Source organism: Cydia fagiglandana, chromosome 3, assembly GCF_963556715.1.
Source record: "Cydia fagiglandana chromosome 3, ilCydFagi1.1, whole genome shotgun sequence".
Taxonomy (NCBI): domain Eukaryota; kingdom Metazoa; phylum Arthropoda; class Insecta; order Lepidoptera; family Tortricidae; genus Cydia; species Cydia fagiglandana.
This window is the reverse complement of record NC_085934.1, coordinates 11,923,390-11,944,835: the sequence shown is the minus strand read 5'-3', so window position 1 is coordinate 11,944,835 and position 21,446 is coordinate 11,923,390. Positions and strand designations below refer to the sequence as shown.

Here is a 21,446-nt window from a genome sequence, read left to right as displayed (position 1 = left end):
ACACCTTTTATGTCGGCTAAATTGCTCTTCAAAAGGTTTTTTATAAAGAAAGAAATAGGTAGTTATATAATGATTGGTTGCATAGGGTATTCCTTAATTTAGTGTTTATTACATGAAATTGTTTTTTACTGGAACACAATTACAAAAAGAAACATAAGATTACGTCGTTCCTAATTTGAGCCTGAAGTGCAGCGCAAAATTAAGGGTTAAGCATGACTGTTACGGGTCTCGAGTTTTACCAAGGTGCTCTTATACAAGGTTCATCTGACGACTCTGACATAAACACTCTAGCATTGTGACTAACAACCGGGGATGTAGCCAAGATGCCAATCATTTGCGCTACGACAATGAAATTCTATGTCTCTCTACCGCACTAATATGTAAGAGTGATAGAGAGAAAGCGTTTCGTTGTCGTAGCCCAAACGATTGGCATCTTGGCTAGGCCCCCAGCTCCTCTCGCCGCTGTCCCCGCAGCCCGCGCGGCGCTACACGACCTACTAAGCTTGAACAGTCATATAAGTAAATTACGTACTAGTATGAATTATTTATATACATACAAGCATAATTCAATGGAATCCACTTTACGGAGAGACGTAATGTAAAAGGCAGACAAGCGGCCAAGAAAGTAAACAGAATTATTCGTTTTCATGTAAGCATGTACCTGTAATCTGTAATATCTGAGGGATCGCAAGCTTAGGACATGACCACATGACCGAGGTAATATTTAGGTTCATATAGGTTATTACAGACACAAAAAATGCATGTACCTACCTACATATAATTTTTCTTAGCGCTAGCTAAAACTTTTTTTAAATTTTTGTTACCATTTGTGTAGTTACGAGTATGTAAACAAAGGAGTATGCAGGGTGAGCATTCGAAATTGCCGAATAAGAGGGAATCACGAACTACATGTATAAGACCGACGGGTCTCTATTGTTTCCCAAATAGTTTTAAGTCATAATGTATTGTTTGTCCGAATTTTCGTTAGTCATAATTGTTTTTTTTCAGAAACGCGTAACTTTTCAGGATTGCCATAAAACAAACCTAACCTAACCTAACCTATCTACAGAATAACCTTACGAAATACCTGAAAAGTTAACGGTTTCAGTTTTATGACTAACGATAATATGACAATCAATACATTATGACTTAAAACTTTATGGGAAACAAAGGGACCCCAAGACCGACACTACATTTTCTTCACGAGTCACGGCCTCGCTATATGTACGAGTACATTGTTAATATTGGTATCATCATACAAATTAAACGTAAACAATCGGACGAAATCCATTGCGCTCATAATAAGGCGCTATTGTTGTACCTACCCAGGTACCAAATCATCCGTAAAATATTTCGCAAATGTAGACACAATTAATGAGCACCCTGTTGTATTGTAAAATATTTACACGAGCTAAATTTTGCCAACAATTCAAATTATTCGAAGTAACATAAGGCAACATTAAACATTCAAATTGCTTTCAATTTGACAATGTAATATTGTTTTTTCTACATTCATATCTTTATGTGGCACCTGTGAATGTTAATGAGCAGGAGCAATCCCTAGCATTATTAATTGCGTCTCACGCTACACTGGCACTGTTATTACTGAGTAATAAGAAGCGCCGTAATCCCAGTTAGCTAAGCTCCCAGAGGTGAGCTGCTGATTATTAATGAAATAAGATCGCAGTGGCGTTTACTCTAAACGCTGCTAAGCGTACTATATTCGCGAGGCAGGCATATATGTCAGGGAATCGGTCGATTTGATTAACCAATCGAACGGCAATTGGTAGCCTCGCAAATAACAATTATTTTGAACCTTATTGCACATAGTCATACATAATTGACAAACCCGAAATTGTAGGATGCATATTAATAATTAGAGATGGGTAGGGGTGAGTAAATACTGAGTATTTACTTGATATTTACTCAAAGCACCCGATAAATACCCGTATTTACTCATTTAGGTGGGTAAAAACGATTGCTTATAAAATATTCAAAAAGTGAGATTTAAGAACAAAATTGTCTTTTATTGAAGAGTGCTAACGTGTATTAACAATATCTATAAAATAAAAAGCATATAGGACGCTTAATTTAGGAAAAAAAGGTAATTATTAGTGAGATGCAAATTGTGATAATGCAAAGTTAACAATTTTGTTTTAAATAAGAAGGTATTTACTTTAAAAATATGGTACTTAAATTCTATTGATGTTCTAGATAACTGCATGTCGCGCAAAAAGTGCGTGTTTACGTGGCACTTACGACCTTTTATTAAGGGTTTTTTAAAGAAAACTCAAAAATGGCTCAACCGATGATGTTCAAAATATTGTTTTTTGTACTATATTATACGGCTAATCTCCCGATATGTTTTCATATTTTTTCTGAACTTTGGTTCTAAAGTTATAGAGAGATAAACATTATTTTGGCCTTTCGAAACGGTTTTTTTTCCAAAATATTCAATTTATCCAATAATGTTCTTAGATACATTCCAGTTATTTTTAAAGACCCATTTAATGATGTGCAACACGTTGGTGGTTTCTGAAATTTTTTTTTGTGACAATTAGTTACATGTATGGAGTGCCCCTCTTAAAAATACATTTCTTACAATTTTGAGTACTTAATCCAGTAGCGGCTTACAAAATACACCTATATTTCAAATTTATATGCCCCTTTCAGCACTCTAAATAGTTTATACCCACCAATTTGGGTATAAACGAGTAAATACGGGTATATTGAGTAAATACTGAGTATTTACTCGGTATTTACCCGTGAGTATTTACTCACTACCCATCTCTATTAATAATAGCTGCGAAAAGGCGAAAGCTGGCGGGATACCGCTCTGGACCGATCAAAGTGGCGTGCTCTTGTATTGGAGGCCAAGACTCATTTTGGGTCATCGCGCCAACCAAGTAAGTAAGTAGTATATTAATAATAGACACAGGAGTTGTGAGAAAATTGTCACGTGTCAGTTAGAATACATTGGCAGGCAGAAGGTTACTTCTCATAGCCTAAGAAAAAAACCTTCGTCACTGTATTTAAGACCCATAGGCCTTTATTTACCCTAGTGTAATAATCGTTCGAGTAAAAATAAGAACACCGCCCGTTTAGGATAAAAGCTTCATAATAGCTTGGTAGTTTAATTATTTGATGCCATCGGAAACATTGTTTTGACTGTTAGTCATTAATCCTATACTCTATAAGAAATATATCCCGTTAGAAATATAGCCATCCTATACAATAGTTTTCCCGGCCGTCTTATTTTACCTTAGCTTCATTCCAGTAAGGCATATATTTAATCTCGTAAGCATTGGATTAACTTGCAATCTTACCAACCTCCGGCTACGGCTGAAGGCGAAGCAGAGATTAACACTAAAGTCATTAGCAACAGTAAATACGCCACGAGTAGTTTATATACACCTGAGCGTATTGAGTTTGATCGTGTTTTAGTTCTACATGTTTGATTTGTTAACGTATTGATTTTGTACGTATTCATCTGCCATCCTGTATTTAGTCTAAAGCCGAAGCGTAATTATTTAAGTAGGTATATACTCAGGTTCCTAAGGAACACAATAGTTTGGTTTGCATCCATATAAGATCACAAATGAAAAAATGTCTCTTCATCTAAATAAGAAGTATATCTTTAATTATTTTTTAAATTAACTTAGAAGTTTAATTTTTTCACAGTATCAAGGGACCGTAGACCCCTGAGTATATGATTTTGATTTCAACTCGTTATCTCCACGCGTTCCCGAGATCGAGATATAGAGTCTTGACAGACTGGCGGACGGACGAACAAGACGGAAAATGATCCTATAAGGGTTCCGTTTTTCCTTTTGAGGTAGGTACGGAACCCTAAAAATAGATAGTACAATTTCAATGGGTGACATAGGCGGACTAACCTATTTTAAACATCGATATCCCTGTATGTAAGTAGATGATATCTTCAAAAATGGGCAAGTAAAAAGTAATGTTCGTAAGTTACACGATAAAAAGCGATGGCTCGTTAAATATTACTTGCGTGCGAGGTGGTTTTCAAATCTAAATATATTATACCTACTTACTTAAAAAATGCTTATGAGGTGCCATAATATAAATAGCTTTGCCCTTTTATATGATAAAATTATTAACGTGCCTTTTTGCAGCATGTTTTATTTTGAACCTACCTAATACTTATTATTATATTTGCACATATTACGTCAATATTTTTTTGCCCGTAGGCCGTAATATGATATAAATAAGGGACATTTTTGACATGAATTACTTAATAAGACTTATTTATGATACCATATTAGTAGTGAATTTTATTTACAACTTGCCTAACTGCGAACCCATATAGGTAACAGTAATAACAGATCAACTTAAAATGGTGACCATGCTACATTTATATACTCGTAGATATGCTGGTTATCATAGCTATTACATCGATTAAAAACGACATCGGATGTAAAGTAAGAGATTGTGTCGTTCGAGTCCAATACATAAACTATCTCAATACGAGTACACCTTTACGGCTTACCTATCTTATGTTTTGTCGATTCGGACCGGCGGTAGGTAGTTGTTGTCAAAATATACAGCTCCCTCTTCTTATCAATTAATCCCGTTGCAGTTGCAGTTACTGATCTTAAAGCAGATTCCCTTTGGGAGCGTAGGATCGCATCCTACCGGCTGCGCCATTTACGTATTGAAGCACGTAACTCAAACACAAGTTCGAGACAAAGACTGATTTATTCATATAGGAATACATATACCGATTCCTAATATTAAATCCAGATATTAAACACGTCCAAAGCTTTCAAGTTTCCGAGTTTTGATGCCCGAATTGCCCGCCTTCTACTCTCTTCTCTATTTTGTGGACCATGTTACCCCTTTCATTATAAAGTCAATGCCTCCTGTAATTCCACTAAGTATATATACACCGGTCGATTAATCAGCTAAGCACAAAACACAATTTATTCCAAAAATCGTTATTGTAAATCGAAATCAAGACTAACCAGTGACTAACAGGCCGCCGGACGTTATCGGCCTGTCAGTTAGAACAAAAATTTGACAGTTCCGAACAACTGACCGGCCGATATCGTCCGGCGGACTGTTAGTCAGTGGTCGGCTTAACAATGAACAGAGTAAATTGTATGGTGATAAACAATCTACAACGTTTGCGCGTGTAATGCGGTTTGGCGGTGTGTGATGATGTATAGCGCAAAGGAAAATTTTCACAAAATTCATACCCGGATACATATTACCTTTGTATTTTTAGCGTCTTTCGTAATGCACATAAATTATAGGGCAGATATACATTGTTAAATAAATCTAGTCCAGGGTACTTTTTTGTTCTCTTAAAATCGGTAGGTATTATTAATTCTACCTAGTATTTCCACTTTCTAACAACTATTCTCTATTCTTATATTTGCTATTGAAAATCGTAGCCTTTTATTTACCATTTTACCTTTCCTCCCTTATTGCACAATGTACTCAATGTTATCGCGTCCACAAAATAGGCTGTGAGAGATCATTGGGGCTCATTAATGCGGGGATCATTAAGAGATGGTACAGTGATTTAGTTGTATCTTGTTAAATCTTTTCAGCGCAGAATTCGATCTCTATAAGGATTTTCTAGTCTGCCTATTTATTTTAATATTATCGCAAAAGTATAAGAGTGGACCTACTTATAAGAGCTTTCATCGAAATTTTTAATTAGGTATAGGGACATGTCGGCAAACCGGCGAGCTTCATATTTATACTCTATACGACCAACAATGCTCATTTCAGCAAGGTTTTATGAGTGGCAGCGTTAGCGGAAAAATATTTTCAATCTGCCCACATGATATTGGATTGTGTTAGGCGCGGTATCCGTGGAATGTACCGCAATAAATACCCAGTGGGCAGCGGGCAGGTAGCGCCGACGATGTTACAGGCCGGTCCCGCCGTGGAGCCCCTCGAGACAGAGGTCGTTTGTCAGTCGCATCACGCTGACCCTACAATGAACCATCAACTCCACTGAGACCTCAACCATAAAACTTAATTGCAAACATTGCTATTTATAAACACCTTTAAGTTTAAATAAAAACCCACGTTAAATCTTGACACGTCGAAGAATTCGTTTGTATTTTAGACATGTATAGTAAAATTAAGCAAAGATACAGGCGCGTGGGTGCATGCGAGGGTGGCGGGTGGAGCGGGGCGCGGCGCGGGGCGGCCTGCCCTCAGTGTCGCGGAGGCTGCGGCGCATCGAGCCGCCCGCCCTGCGCCGCGCAAACTTTTTGCCAAAACACTACCTAATCCCATCCAAATTACTCATTTTAACGGCACCAACTTGCCCCATTACAATCTTACGTAGTCCAAACGAGCCAATGTTTCTTATAAAGTCACGTTTCTTAGCTCAACTTGTAAAATAAGAAAATGACAACATAATTTTCGTTTGACGATTATCAACCAAGTATGTGAATTGTTTTTCAACTTCTTATGAATGGCTAAAACGTGACTGAGAAAGCTTCTGTATGGATTCTTACGTAAGTATCTTATTATTTTCTTGTTATAGTATATACTTAAGTACATACATATATTTAGAAGAAAATGTAGATAGCTACTTATTACATGTAGCATTTATCATAATGTTAAATTACTGTACATTTTAATTTTAAAATTGAAGCATGTTTTATATAAAAGTTGTTTTTAAAACCTCGGTATAAATTAGCGCCCGCGAAAAAGTTACAAGTAAATAGGTAGGTATAGTAATGAATAAGGGTTTTCTTATAAGTACTGAAAGGTATTGATGAAGTGAGATAAATAAAGTTTATCCGGGAGCTGCACTCGTGGTGTAAGGAGGGTGGCACTCTTTAGGCGAGGACTCTACGTGTCCAATTATACTTAGATGTTTTCGCCAAGAGACCACTTGTGTATCGCGACGCTTGGGATTCCGGGACACCTGAAATACCTGCATCTTTTATTTAAAAGTCCTTTATTAGAACAAAGGACTTACCCTCAGTTTTCACCCAATTATAAATTAATTTCGTATCGTAAGAATTTTTTCGAACAATAGAACGATTCATTAAATTTTTCATGATATTGCTTTCTTTGTTAACAGGATTAACACAGCATTGAGAGAAGAACCACTAGAGAATAATCTACTTGTGCCAAATTTACAAAAGCCAAATAAAAAGTTCTTAACATCATGGATGGTCGAAGACGCAATTATCTTGTACAAACACATATGGCACCCAGTGCATTGGCTGCGCTGTTTATAATATCTTTAGCGGGAGTGTCTTTATGTAAATCAACTGTTAAACCGACAGAAAACGTTACGTTGCCTAGCACGTTGCTTATTAGCACGTCGCCTAGTACGTTGCATACCACGTCAGCTAGCACGACGCCTAGCACGTTGCCTAGCACGTTTCCTAGCACTCAGCCCCCTCAGACAACTGTATATATTCCACCGACAAACACTACTTTGAAGCCATTAGAGCCGGATGAAGCAAGTACTACTGCATCTCCAACTACAAAGGCGAACCGTAAAACAACAAAAGCGAATCGTGCCGGGCGAACCACGACTAGCTATTCAACGACTCAAGTATACGTGAGCACAAAAGCCGTAGTAAAAAGTGCAAGGAAGCCGAAGTTAAACACTGGTTCAAGTGTAGGGGGGATGCATTCCACAGGCCGGCTGCAGGAGCGCCTAGGGGCCATAGATTGCGATCTGCCCGTGCTGCCGCGGGAGTCGCGGCTTTGGCGCGGCAACGAGACGCATGAACTCAATCTACCGGTCAAGGTAAGTTAGGAACTTATCGATATATGTATCTAATATCTAAAAGACTTTACACATTAATTAGTGACTAAGCACGAGTTTATACTACATTTTCCTATAACTACTAGCAAAAATATTTATATTTAAATCGCGCTTAACACTGATCAATCGTTGATCAAGACTTCGACATTTAATAGTAAGTAGGTTTATGTTATATTGTTCTTTCAACGTTTTAAAAAAAGTAGACATCACACACTAAATAAGTCGAAATTGCGTCCCAAAGTAGATGAAGGTACCTACTTTGTTTTACAATTAAATATACATCATGATGGCTATCAGAGGAAATAATCATCTTTATTCCCTTTGAGCTCAAATATGCTTAAATGCAATTTTATCCGTCCATATTAAATTAATATCGCCGGTCCAATACTTATACCTTCTGCTGCCATACATGTCGTTGCGAACAGAGAGATAAAATACTTCCGGATGCTGCAAGCTTTTATCTTTGTGAAAGACACAATCTATATAAAAACAACGCATCACGTCACCATGTTTTTTAATAAAAATCTGGTGCTAAATTAAGTACCTAATAAATAATGAACATTTTCTTCCTGCTATGCTTGCTGTATGTGGTTCACTTACATATATATGTCGGCGGCCGATCGTAAGATCAGGCATATCGTGAAACGTGAAAATCTTTGACTCGTTCCCTGAGTCGACGAGCCCCGCTACGCGGGGCTCCTATTTCTAGGCAGTTTGCCCTTCGGGCATCTGAAGCAACCTAACGAACCGATCCTACCTATATATTGGTTTAATGTGACTATCGTCAAAACATTACACAGGAACATTATGATCTGCGTGATCTTACGATCGGCCGCCGACATATACAGGGTGTCCCAGAATTCGACGTCAAGCCGTAAACGGATGATAGACCAAGTCATAACAGTTATCATAAAAATACAAAAAAAAAAAAACCAACTCATGTTCTTTAAAAATTATGGTCACTTTAAAAATTCACTAAAAAATCCACACCCTGTAATTATTCAAGATTACACAATAATAAAAAAATTAGAATAAATTATGGAATTTGTATATTTATATTTATATTTATTGGTTCACCAACAATTGTTTACACTTTGTAAAGTATAACTACAAACGTTTTAACTATTATCGCTTAGCGTAACAATTACTTAAAGGTAAACACCACATGTAGTAACAAGAGTTAAAGAACCATTACAGGGTGTGGTTTTTTTAGTGAATTTTTAAAGTGACCATAATTTTTAAAGAACATGAGTTGGTTTTTTTTTTTGTATTTTTATGATAACTGTTATGACTTGGTCTATCATCCGTTTACGGCTTGACGTCGAATTCTGGGACACCCTGTATATTTGAAGAGGGTGAATTGCAAAACATTTTACGTAGTTAAGCATACTCGTATTAGTTAAGGAGCTGTAATTAGTCTTAAGTTAATTGGTTACATTGTGTTACGACAATTAATCATCGTATTATATTGTATTCATTGTACTTACTTAAATCATACACACATGAGTTTATACTATAGCATACGCTATCACACTTTCATACATGCAACTTAAATAGAAACTACTACTTAATTGTCGTACCTAACCGAATGGAGTCAATTAATCTGAGTTTTCACTAAACCCAAGTCTTCCTGTGGGTTAAATTGGCGTTCCTGCCTGATTTTTAAAACTAAGAAAATATTTGTGACAATACTAAAATCACGGAGGTACATCTTCGAACATAAATCTGCTTTTGATCCATTCACAATGTTCGCAATCTTGGAGCACGTATAAATAAGAACAGGATTTTCCTTAAAAGAAAGTAATGAACAGAGCTCAACGAGTCTCTTAAATCGTTGAAGCAAAAAAGCTTTTCCCCCTTTCCTTTCTTCTTTCCTTCTTCTGTCGAATTGTATGTTTTATGTATTCGATCTCGCCGACGTCCTTTGTCGCAGCAATGTAACTTATCAAAATTAAGTTAATATGAAACTTACTTGTTGTTATATTGGGTGTTTTGCCAATGTCATACCAAAATCACTATTTAGTATTTACAAAATATAATCTGCATTTGGTTACACCCGTAGGTAGGTACATGTCCGTCACGGAGCGTCGGGTGGCATTCGGTAACTTTTGGCATGGCATATTTAATACCAAGTATATACCTTCTATAACTTTAGTTATGTACTTACGGACTCATTACCCACTATATAGCGTGAGTTACCTTAAAGTTAAACAACAATTTAAATCACATTTGAAAATGAAAACTTTGCAGGTACCTATTTAATATACGTACAATAGTTTTGCCGAGCCCTAAATAACCCCGTTCTACCTGCTTTCGCTTTAACAATGGAACCGTGGAAGTTAAGCATTTGTTGCTAAGGGAATTATATATTAAATATGGCCGAACTCGAGTAACCGACACCTTTACTAAGATAAATTTAGAGCAACGGGTCACATCTATACAATTTCACAATTGTTATCTGGGTCACACAACCCAAGTCGTACTATTATACATTTAAAATATTGAAATTAAGTTAGCATTAACTTTCCCAACCGCCCGAAAGCTAAGGGCTTTTAGGATTCTGTAAGAAATTAGCAATTGATAGAAGAGTGAAAGGCCTTTGATGATAAATCATAAGGTACTGTACTGGTACTTGCACCAAAGAAGGCCCCGTTCTAAGACGAAGAACACACGTAGAGGTGTGGCACCACCCGCAATGGTACTACCTTTTAATGACATTGAGTTATTAATATATTTTAGGCCAGACAGCATTGGTATTTTAATTAAATCAACAAAGTTTAACTGCGGACGCAAATCGATTCTAAAAGAGTCTTATCACTATAAAGACAGCTTTTATTGGCTGAGTGTGCTAGCCTCAAGGTAATTCCGACGGTAGGTAGGTACCATTTAATTTAATTTTGGCTAAGGCGAAAAGTTTGCCCATTTCATTATTCAGAACTTGGTTGGTTAAGCACTCCATCGTGAACATTTTGCCAATAAGATTGGATTCGCGAAAACCCTTCTAGGCACTTGACTAGATATACACACTTTTGTTTAAATGTCAAATAAATTCGTAAGTACATATCTTACCTAGTCTAATTCCTAAGAAGATATACAGTGTGTTTTCTGTAACACGAGCAATAAATTAAACTGTAGGCTGTACTCCTCAAACTGACCAACATTTGTTCAGCAACTTTTGAAAATAACTCATGGTTTGATTTTTATTACACTTTAAAGTTTAGTCTCAGACGCAATGTATTGCAAATTTTGTTATGTTAAAAACGTGACAAGTAACGTCAAAAACGTCAGCGTACATTGAAGGCAATATTTATTTTGAATGAAAAATAGGATGTCTAAAGGATTCATAATTTTTAAAAGTTGCTGAACAAATGTTGGTCAGTTTGAGGAGTACAGCTTTTAGTTTAATTTATTGCTCCTGTTACAGGAAGCAACCTGTATAATGTATAGTTTTAACGTAAAGTGCTTTTCTTTGTCAAAAAAGCCCACTGTACTCATATAGTACTAGTATTAATAGAAGTGCAGTAAAATCAAAGTATATATCTACTTTGAAATATTTAAAACTTTTGCACGGAAAACTCATAAGTAAATACACCTCCGGTGCACGTGCGTCGCCGTAGCATACATTGCGTGGACGAGAGGTGCATCCTCCAAACATAACATGTTTCCTTGCTCTAACCAGGCGTGTCTCGCTCCGCGATTTGGTCGCTTTGCTACAGGTAGCTAAAAGTACATCCGTTCGACCCCAATTTTGGGGTTTGCCATAAGCCGCGCGTGGCGCCGCTGTCACTACCTAGCGGCCATATCTGTGCTGATCGTAACAAACGCGTTTTGTTAGAGAGTGAGTCTTCTGTACCTAGTACTATTATTTATTCTGTACGTTAAAAATGAGATTGCGAGGGAATTTGTTTTGCCCGCCGTGTCCGTTTTGTCCGGCCGTTCCCGAATTAATTTGTAAAAAATACGTATGTAAAAATATATATCTACAAGTACCTACCTACCTACGTGTATACTCTACATATACTCTTATCGTTGCCTAGTACTTAGTAGTACAAGCATTAAGTAGTATAAGCCTTGCTTAGTTTGATTGGGGCAAGGTCGTTCTGAATAAGAATGTCTTCAAATACCTAGTTAATTAGTATTTCACTTAATATCTAGACTGCAGTCGACCTTAATATAGTCGTCGGCTAAGCCTAGAACTAGATGCTTATTAGTTACTAGCTGTTGCCCGCGACTTCGTCCGCGTGGAATCTTATCTTCAACATTTTACTTCTTTAGTACCTATAATTTTCATATCCAAGCAATGTTGAAATTAAGTACTTTTCTTTTTTAGCAAGTTGTATGAAGTTTTAAGTCAAGTGGATTTTGATGTTGGTTGCTGAAATTACTTTTCTTGTATTCTCATAATAGGTACCTATGCCTTTTTACAAAGTTTCAAGTTCCTAGCATCAAATAAAATTTGCACCTGAAGACGAACTTTCATCCCCTTTTTAGCCCCCTTAGGGGTTGAATTTCCAAGAACGTTGCAATTACTTTTTTTTGTAATCGGCTATTATGCCTTTCTAAGAATTTTCAAAGCATTTGTAATGGATTTAAACTTTGAAACCCATTTTAACCCTGTTAGGGGATGAATTTTACAAAACGCTGAAATTACTTTTATTGTCTTCTAATAGTATCCCCAAATACAAATATTCAAGTCCCGCGCTCGAAAAATGTTTGATTACCATACAAACTTTCAACCCCTTTTTCACAACCTTAGGGGATGAATTTTCAAAAACGCTGAAATTAGTTTTCTTGTATTTTAATTTAAAACGTTTTTACAAAGTTTCAAGTTCCTTGCTTAAAATAAAATTTGCACCCGCAGACGAACTTCCATCCCCTTTTTAACCCCCTTAGGGGTTGAAATTCCAAAAACGTTGCAATCACTTTTCTTTGTAATCGGCTATTATGTCTTTCTAAGAAGTTTCAAAACCATTTGTAATGGATTCAAACTTTCAACCCCTTTTTAACCCTGTTAGGGGATGAATTTTACAAAACGCTGAAATTACTTTTATTGTCTTCTAATAATATCCCTAAATACAAAGATTCAAGTCCCACACTCGAAAAAATGTTTGATATCCATACACACTTTCAACCCCTTTTTCACCACCTTAGGGGTTGAATTTTCAAAAACGCTGAAATTAGTTTTCTTGTATTTTAATAATATATCTTTTATCGAAGTTTCAAATTCGTAGCTCAAAAGAAAACTTTAACCCCATACAAACTTTCATCCTCTTTTTAACCCTGTTAGGGGATGAATTTTACAAAACGCTGAAATTACTTTTATTGTCTTCTAATAATATCCCCAAATACAAAGATTCAAGTCCCGCGCTCAAAATTTTTTTGATATCCATACAAACTTTCAACCCCTTTTTCACCACCTTAGGGGATGAATTTTCTAAAACGCTGAAATTAGTTTTCTTGTATTTTAATAATATATCTTTTATCGAAGTTTCAAATTCGTAGCTCAAAAGAAAACTTTAACCCCATACAAACTTTCATCCCCTTTATAACCCTGTTAGGGGATGAATTTTACAAAACGCTGAAATCACTTTTATTGTCTTCTAATAATATCCCCAAATACAAAGATTCAAGTCCCGCGCTCGAAATTTTTTTTGATATCCATACAAACTTTCAACCCCTTTTTCACCACTTTGGGGGATGAATTTTCTAAAACGCTGAAATTAGTTTTCTTGTATTTGAATTTGATACTTTTTTACAAAGTTTCAAGTTCCTAGCTTAAAATAAAATTTGCGCCCTCAGACGAACTTTCATCCCCTTTTTAACCCCCTTAGGGGTTGAATTTCCAAAAAATGTTGCAATCACTGTTTTTATAATCGGCTATTATGCCTTTCTACCAAGTATCAAAGCATTTGTAATGGATTAAAATTTTCAACCCCTTTTTAACCCTGTTAGGGGATGAATTTTACAAAACGCTGAAATTACTTTTCCTGTCTTCTAATAATATCCCTAAATACAAAGATTCAAGTCCACCACTTGAATTTTTTTTTGATATCCATACAAACTTTCAACCCCTTTTTCACCACCTTAGGGGATGAATTTTCAAAAACGCTGAAATTAGTTTTCTTGTATTTTAATAATATATCTTTTTACGAAGTATCAAATTCCTAGCTCTAAAGAAAACTTTAACCCCATACAAACTTTCATCCCCTTTTTAACCCCCTTAGGGGTTGAATTTCTCAAAATCGCTTCTTATCTCTTGTACACTTTATAAATGCAATCTGGTGTGTAAATTTCAACTTTCTGGCTTTTGTAGTTTCGGCTCTGCGTTGATGAATCAGTCAGTCAGTCAGTCAGGACACTTGCATTTATATATATATAATATAATATATATATAGATAGATTAGTTTTGTGCAAAGAAATTGAATATGGAATTTATACGGATAGCTAGTTCCGCCCAGAAAATGGTTCACTATATGTCGACAGCAACGAATCTCGACAGTGAGCTACCATTCCAAAAATCTAATAAAAAAAGAACATGTTATTTGGTTTGAAAATGTTTGTAAAGAAGGTACTGCATCTACCTATTGATACAAAGATAGGGTTAATCTAAAACTGTCAATGAAAGCTGCTCGTTGACTGCACATTTTCTATAAAAGTTGTAGCATGAATTTTGCGGTCGTCTACCGTCATGACCCGCCATCCATTGCGTTGCGGTTAGCCTACACCTAATCAGGTTGAGAGAATAGGTATTCGTTCGATTTTATAATTAACAATACCGTATTGTGGTGACTGTCATCCAATGTTTTAACACTTGTTAAAACATTGGATGACAGTCACCACAATACGGTATCCTAAATCTAATGAGTGGTTATTTTACTCTTGTAAAGGGGGTAATTCGTTAGACTGCATACATTAGTGCATAAATATCAATTGCATAATGCTATAAGTACTTATATACATAGATGTATGTATGTACAATTACATTAATTCAGAGAGGATCAGTGGGAGCTAATTCATAAATTACTGGGGCTGCACCATCTGCCGGAGTTAATTTATATACATATACCTACCTTCTTATTAATGAACTAAAATATTTTGTATGGTACACAAACCTTCGGCTCTCGACTTTGGCTCCGAATTTATTTATGAGCTGATTCAGGAAGGATTGCCCATTTATTCTCAATTTCCGATCATAAGTGTATTGTGAAATAGAGATCGGGTAGCAAGATCATTCAATAATAAGAACCCTTTTTAACCCTTACTTAGGATGATACGCGTTTGATCCATAATTTTATTTACTTTTCGACCCCTGCTGGGCCTTTACGAAACTGATAACTGTTAGACTTTTCAGACGAAAGCCAATTATATTTGGCTCCTACTTACACATACAGTAAAATTATACATTTTGCATTTGCGTCAAATCCGGTAGTTCTGGAATTAGCTATAATATAAGGGTTAGGTAGGTAATTTATATGGAATTCATCACCGCCACGTTCTACAAAATATTTATTTTGTAGAACGAAAACAGATCAGCTAAGAACTGATGTAAAATTATAAAATTTTAAAAGGCTTTATCTCGGAAAATATTAGATGTACAGAGACAATTATAGTGTCTTATTGTAGCAAATTTAGTCTACTTTACAAACGCCCTAAGAAGTTACTACCAAAAACTAGTACTTAGGGTTATAATCACCGAAATCTAAAAAAAATTGCGGTTTATTCGATTTTTGACAAAGTTGCGTTCGGCGCTCGAGGTCTCAAACTTGGATTATTCATTGGGCCAACATCATAAACAAGCCTGCAAAAAATCAGAACTACCGGATTTGACGCAAAATAGCCAGGTTACAAAATTCGACAAATTTACTGGATTATTACTCGTATCTCATATACCTAGTATCTTATGTAGAACGGATTTGACCGAATATCCTTAGTAGGTAATTATTAACTTTATTTAAAATTAAATAAACCTGACATAATGTAGAGATAATTTTTTTTTAATAAAAGTCAAATTGTGTGGGCGAATGTTACTAATTCATTATAGTTTGTTTTTTTTAGCATTAAAAAAAGACTACGCGATCTTGACTTGCTGTCTTTTAATTTAAAAACACTTTTTATAAATCAGCGACTATGACTTATATGAAAACAAAAGAATGTAAATAATCGTATCTGATTGATAATTGTTACATACTTATTTGCCGTGACTTATTTTTCATAAGTGGTTTTCAATAAAAAGACAGGTCAAGATTGTTTATTACCTTTTTCTAATACAAAAAAAAACGAAATATAGATAATAGAAAGCATTATGATACTTATTCATGACCAATTATTTAAATGATGGAACCATAGATGAACCTATCAGTGACTGATAGTGTTTTACAGGATGGATTTTATAAATTGGGTACTGAAGGCAGCTACTGGATCCCGTAGAGCTAAGTTAAAATGGTCTTAGAAGGCATTCCCTAATAAATTATTATTATAAAACGCTAGTTAAAATGTATTTACAGATTTTACAGTTAGTATAAAAAAAAGAAAATTTTCCAAATGAGAATAAGAAAATATGTATTTGTATATGTTACCGTAAAACCCCGTTTTTAGTGAAAACGCGTACTTCGTGTTAAAACTAGTTTTTTGTATCGCCTTAGTGAAAACGCGTTTTGACTAGTTAAAACTAGTGAAAAATAAGTAGGTTTAACTAATCGTTAAATAAATATTTTCAGTAAAAACAAAAAAGCTTTTTTTAATTAATATTATAAAATACATAAAGTCGGTTCTGACCTTCTGGCGCTCGCTGGTCAATACTACCGCAGCACGTCAAAACTAGTTTTAACTCCAATTAAATTAAACGAATTATGACAATTAGTGAAAACTAGTTTTCACCAAGGCACTTTGCGAAGTTTTAACTAAAAATCCCTGTTTAAACTAGTTACACCCAGGCCTTACGGAAAACTAGTGAAAATGTGTTTTCGTCGAGGAGATACGGAAAACTAGTTTTAAATAGGGAAGACGAGTTTTTACTTAAAAATGGGTTTTTACAGTACATTGATAGCGAATTATTAGAAAAATATGTACCTACTTACACGCGGAACGATGTTAATTTTATTCGTAATAATAATAAATGACCGACACTGAAAATATCCGGAATTTAATGGTGGATAAAAGGAAATTAATTTATAAATGAATTAAATTACGCGTGAGAATGATAAGTGGATTCCAAGCGGGATGTTCATGAAATGGCTTCGAATTATTCTTTATGACGGGTCATTATCGACACAATAGTACCCTCATCTGAGTCTGGGGACCTACGTAGGTCTTAATTTAAGTTAAGGTACGACACACGACCCTTATACGAGTATGTTGTACACATGCGTGGGCAGAAATTTGTAATTTAAGTTTTTCTTAGATTTTTTAGAGCGCGGAAATGAATAGTTACCGATATTTGTTCATAAACCCATACTTACACAGTTCGCCCAGTTTTATGGCTTTCGAAGTGAAGTGTCATTATCATCAACAATATACTACTTACCGAATATTTTCCGGACGGGGTTAGTTATTTGTTAAGTTAGCTATAAGTCTACTGAAGAAATTCTGACCCAGGACCGGGAGGCCAGTCCTAACTGACATTATGACCTCAGAAAGATTTTTAAATGATGTAATTTTTAACACAATATGTAAGGTGCAGCGGGGTATATTCGACTGTGGGCGAAAAAGATGTGTTGTGTGTGACTCTAGTTAATAATGTAAATTTGTAAAACATGGAAGATATTACGTTAAGTTGAAATTATCCTATCCCGCAGTCGAAATTACCCCGCTGCACCTTACATGAAGGGACACATAGATGGTAGTTACATTTGGTAATGATTGTGACGAATTTGAATTTCTATTCACAATACATATATTAGTAGGTACCTATCTACACATTTTTAGTCTAAATACGAGTGGAATGGTAAATATATATCTCTTGGAAATTACAAATTGTAAATATTTTTAATTTATCCTTCCAGAGAAACTGTAGATTGTGTCACAAGGGAGCAAATTTAATGACATATTATTGACGGTGAGGGCGTAGTACTGGAATCAGTTATGTAACGCTGCCATACATGACCCAAAAATTTTTTATTAAGCTATGAGCATCATCACATCTGATATTTGAGTAATTCTAAGCATTTCTAGCCTAGGGTGAGGGGGAGGGTGGGGACAAAGACGGCCACCACCCGTCATCTTTAAAAAAAATCTATTCTGATCCTGGTGGGCACTAGGGCAAGTTTGGTATCATTTTCATATAAACCAAAGACGTAGAATTCATTGCTGATATTTGTTTTTTTCAGTTTCATAGTAATTTTACAAGAAAAACGTAAAAAGGTGAAAAATTTGGTTGGAGATTTTTGCTACGCGGAGCCGAAACTACAAAAGATATAAAGTTGAAATTTGCACACTAGATTACATTTATAAAGTGTACAAGAGATAAGAAGCGATTTTGAGAAATTCAACCCCTAAGGGGGTTAAAAAGGGGACGAAAGTTTGTATGGAGTTCAAGTTTTACTTTAAGCTAGGAATTTGAAACTTCGTAAAACGATATATTATTAAAATAAAAGAAATCTAATTTCAGCGTTTTTGAAAATTCATCCCCTAAGGTGGTGAAAAAGGGGTTGAAAGTTTGTATAGATATCAAAAAAAAATTCGAACGCGGGACTTGAATCTTTGTATTTGGGGATATTATTAAAAGACAGGAAAAGTAATTTCAGCGTTTTGTAAAATTCATCCCCTAACAGGGTTAAATAGGGGTTGAAAGTTTGAATCCATTACAAATCCGAGTAGACACACATTTCTTATTGCCTCCCAGGCTTGAAATGCTTAGAATTACTCAAGGAACATATGTGATGAAGCTCATAGCTTAATAAAAAATTTTTGGGTCAACTTTATAACTGCTTCCGCTATAGGTACAGTGGCGTTACAAAAGTAATGGATAGATGTCGACCGTAATGCCTTAATATTACGGTTGAAATATGTCCATGCATTTTTAAACGCCAGTGTACATTGAATTCTGAATGAAGCGAAGGATTCTAGAATGTTAGTGTGTGTGAGTGTTAACACATACTGCTTTTCACATAAATTATTATGTTTCATGATAATTAATGTATGCGACTTTGTCACTCGCGTGTGCGGTTTGTGTGCGACACACATCATGAGGCGGTATGAAGTCAAATGTAGCCTGAATGAGTCGGGGTTCCTGATACTGGCCATTTTTCGGGAGAAGTTAATATTTTTTGTAGTCTTGGGAATTTCGATATAGGTGGGATATTATTTAGGTACCGAACTTAATACATTTATGTTGGTACTTCGGTAAAGATCAGCGGTTGTTACGAAACGGAGGAGAACTATTTTAACCGTACTATTGACATGTTTTTTTAATACATTAATTTTTATAAGCGTTATGTTTTCATAAGACTGGCAATAAACCCGCTTACACGTGTAGTATACGATGTATCCCATAATGGTATATTTTCCACTAGTACCTAATTTTTTTCCCGCTTAATACTAGCTCGATTCAGAATCTTAAGCATTAAAAGTAGAAAGTATTCCCCGATTCTGGCCCCGCCTCAGTGGTCCCCGATCCTGACCCCAAGGCCGAGCCACCGCCCCTGCTGAACCTAAAAAAAAAAAAAAAAAAAAAAAAAAAAAAAAAAAAAAAAAAAAAAAAAAAAAAAAAAAAAAAAAAAAAAAAAAAAAAAAAAAAAAAAAATTTTCCTTAACCCACCGACGTCTCCATTCATGCCTTCTTTATGTGTGTATACTGTAGGTGTTTGTGATAGGTATTTTGCAATAGGTATTAGCGACAGCTATTTGCAATAGGTATTAGCGATACGTACTTATTTGTGATGCATAGGTACTCTAATAACCCGCATTATCTTATTACCTCTTGGAGCTATTTCGATTTATAAGGAATACAGTTCTAACCTTCTTCTGACGTAGAATTTACACTAGTAATCCTTTGGCAGCCTAAACTAACCTTAACCTTTTACCAAACCTAACTTATTCTTCGAAAACCTAACCTAAACCTAACTTGACCAAACCTAACTAAAATCAACCTAACTCATTTCAAACTAACCTGCTTTCACCTAGTCTTCCGATATAAAGTAAACTCGTAGTTACTTGTTTCTTTCTATTATTTAAAAAAATAACGAGGCGTGTGAGGCATTTCTTGTGCACTTGTGTTCATTGTTATAATAGCTTAATTGTTTTATTGATAGACGTCTATTATATTTTATACTGACAATGGATTTATTGTTTCCTATACCTATTCTTTTATAATTTGGGTTTGAGTAAAGAGAACGTCTGTTTAGATGAACTTGTTGATACATGTTACTTTGTGTGATTTAAAAAAAGAACGAGACATGTCAACTGGTTTCAACATGATTTAGTCTAATACATCAACATTTCTTGTGCGTTGCTATTCATTGTTATAACAGCATAATTGCTTTATTAATAGACGTCTATTATATTTTATGCTGACAATGGATTTATTGTTTCCTATACCTATTCTTTTATAATTTGGGTTTGAGTAAAGAGAACGTCTGTTTAGATGAACTTGTTGAGACATGTTACCTTGTGTGATTAAAAAAAAGGAACGAGACGTGTCAACTGGTTTCAACATGATTTAGTCTAATACGTCAACATTTCTTGTGCGTTGCTATTCATTGTTATAACAGCATAATTGCTTTATTGGTAGACATCTATTATATTTTATACCGACAATGGATTTATTGTTTCCTATTATGCTTTTGAATTTGGGTTTTAGTAAAGAGAGCGTATGTATTAGATGAACTTGTTGAGACATGATTTTAACGGTACTGTACCCTGGTCATAGTGACACAGTATAAAAGCCGAAGAGAAATGAGTTTGAGTAAGTATTACCGTCGTGGCAGTCCACTGTATCAGAGCTCCTTGTATCTATTGCAGTATATAGAAATATAGTGTTAATTCAACAGTGAAGTGTTTAAGTGTTTATAGAAAGACCCAACAATGGATGTAAGTATGTCTTTTATTACCGTAACTTACTTTGTTTTGTTTTCACTTGTGTTCTTTGTGTTTTAATTATAAAGATTGTAGACAGTGTGTAAATTATTGTTTTATATTGTTTCAGTTCACTGAAAATACTTTCAAGAACTATTACTACCCGGATAATAATAAAGACGAATCAAGCGATGAAGAGGGTACGCTTGGTTTCAAAGTTAAACAAGCCATCGCAAAGAAACGTTCAGGAAACAATATCGATAGTTTCTTTGAACGACCTAAAAAGCAACCCAAAATTGTGAAACGGTCTTCGAATGTGAGCAAAAGTTCACCAGACGGTGTTGCAAACTTATCATCCGGACAAGACGACGGGGCATATGCATCACATTTGATTAAAATCGAGATATATGATATGCAAACAATTAAAAACATCCCACCCATGGAACACTGGAAGCATGCGGACTTCAGATTGAAATATTTTGCGCTGGAAGACGATTTGGAGCTACAAAATACGCGAAATATTATTTATAACATAACAAAGCAATTAGCTTCTAAGGACAGTAGTGTGAAATATTTTATAGATAATAAGAAACAGTGATAGTTATAATTATTAATGATAGTAGTAGCTTAATGATTGTGTTAACGTATTTCTCATTTT

General features: G+C 35.2%; 1 protein-coding gene across 1 annotated transcript in view; it reads left to right on the top strand.

Annotated features, from left to right (window-relative positions):
• The first annotated feature begins 6,142 nt into the window (after positions 1-6,142).
• Positions 6,143-21,446, top strand: part of LOC134680042 (delta and Notch-like epidermal growth factor-related receptor) — a 54,217-nt gene continuing 38,913 nt past the window's right edge. The window contains exons 1-2 of the mRNA XM_063539028.1: positions 6,143-6,503; positions 7,079-7,759. Coding sequence (XP_063395098.1) covers positions 7,166-7,759 — 594 coding nt within the window. The 5' untranslated portion in view covers positions 6,143-6,503; positions 7,079-7,165. The remainder of the gene's footprint in view (positions 6,504-7,078; positions 7,760-21,446) is intronic.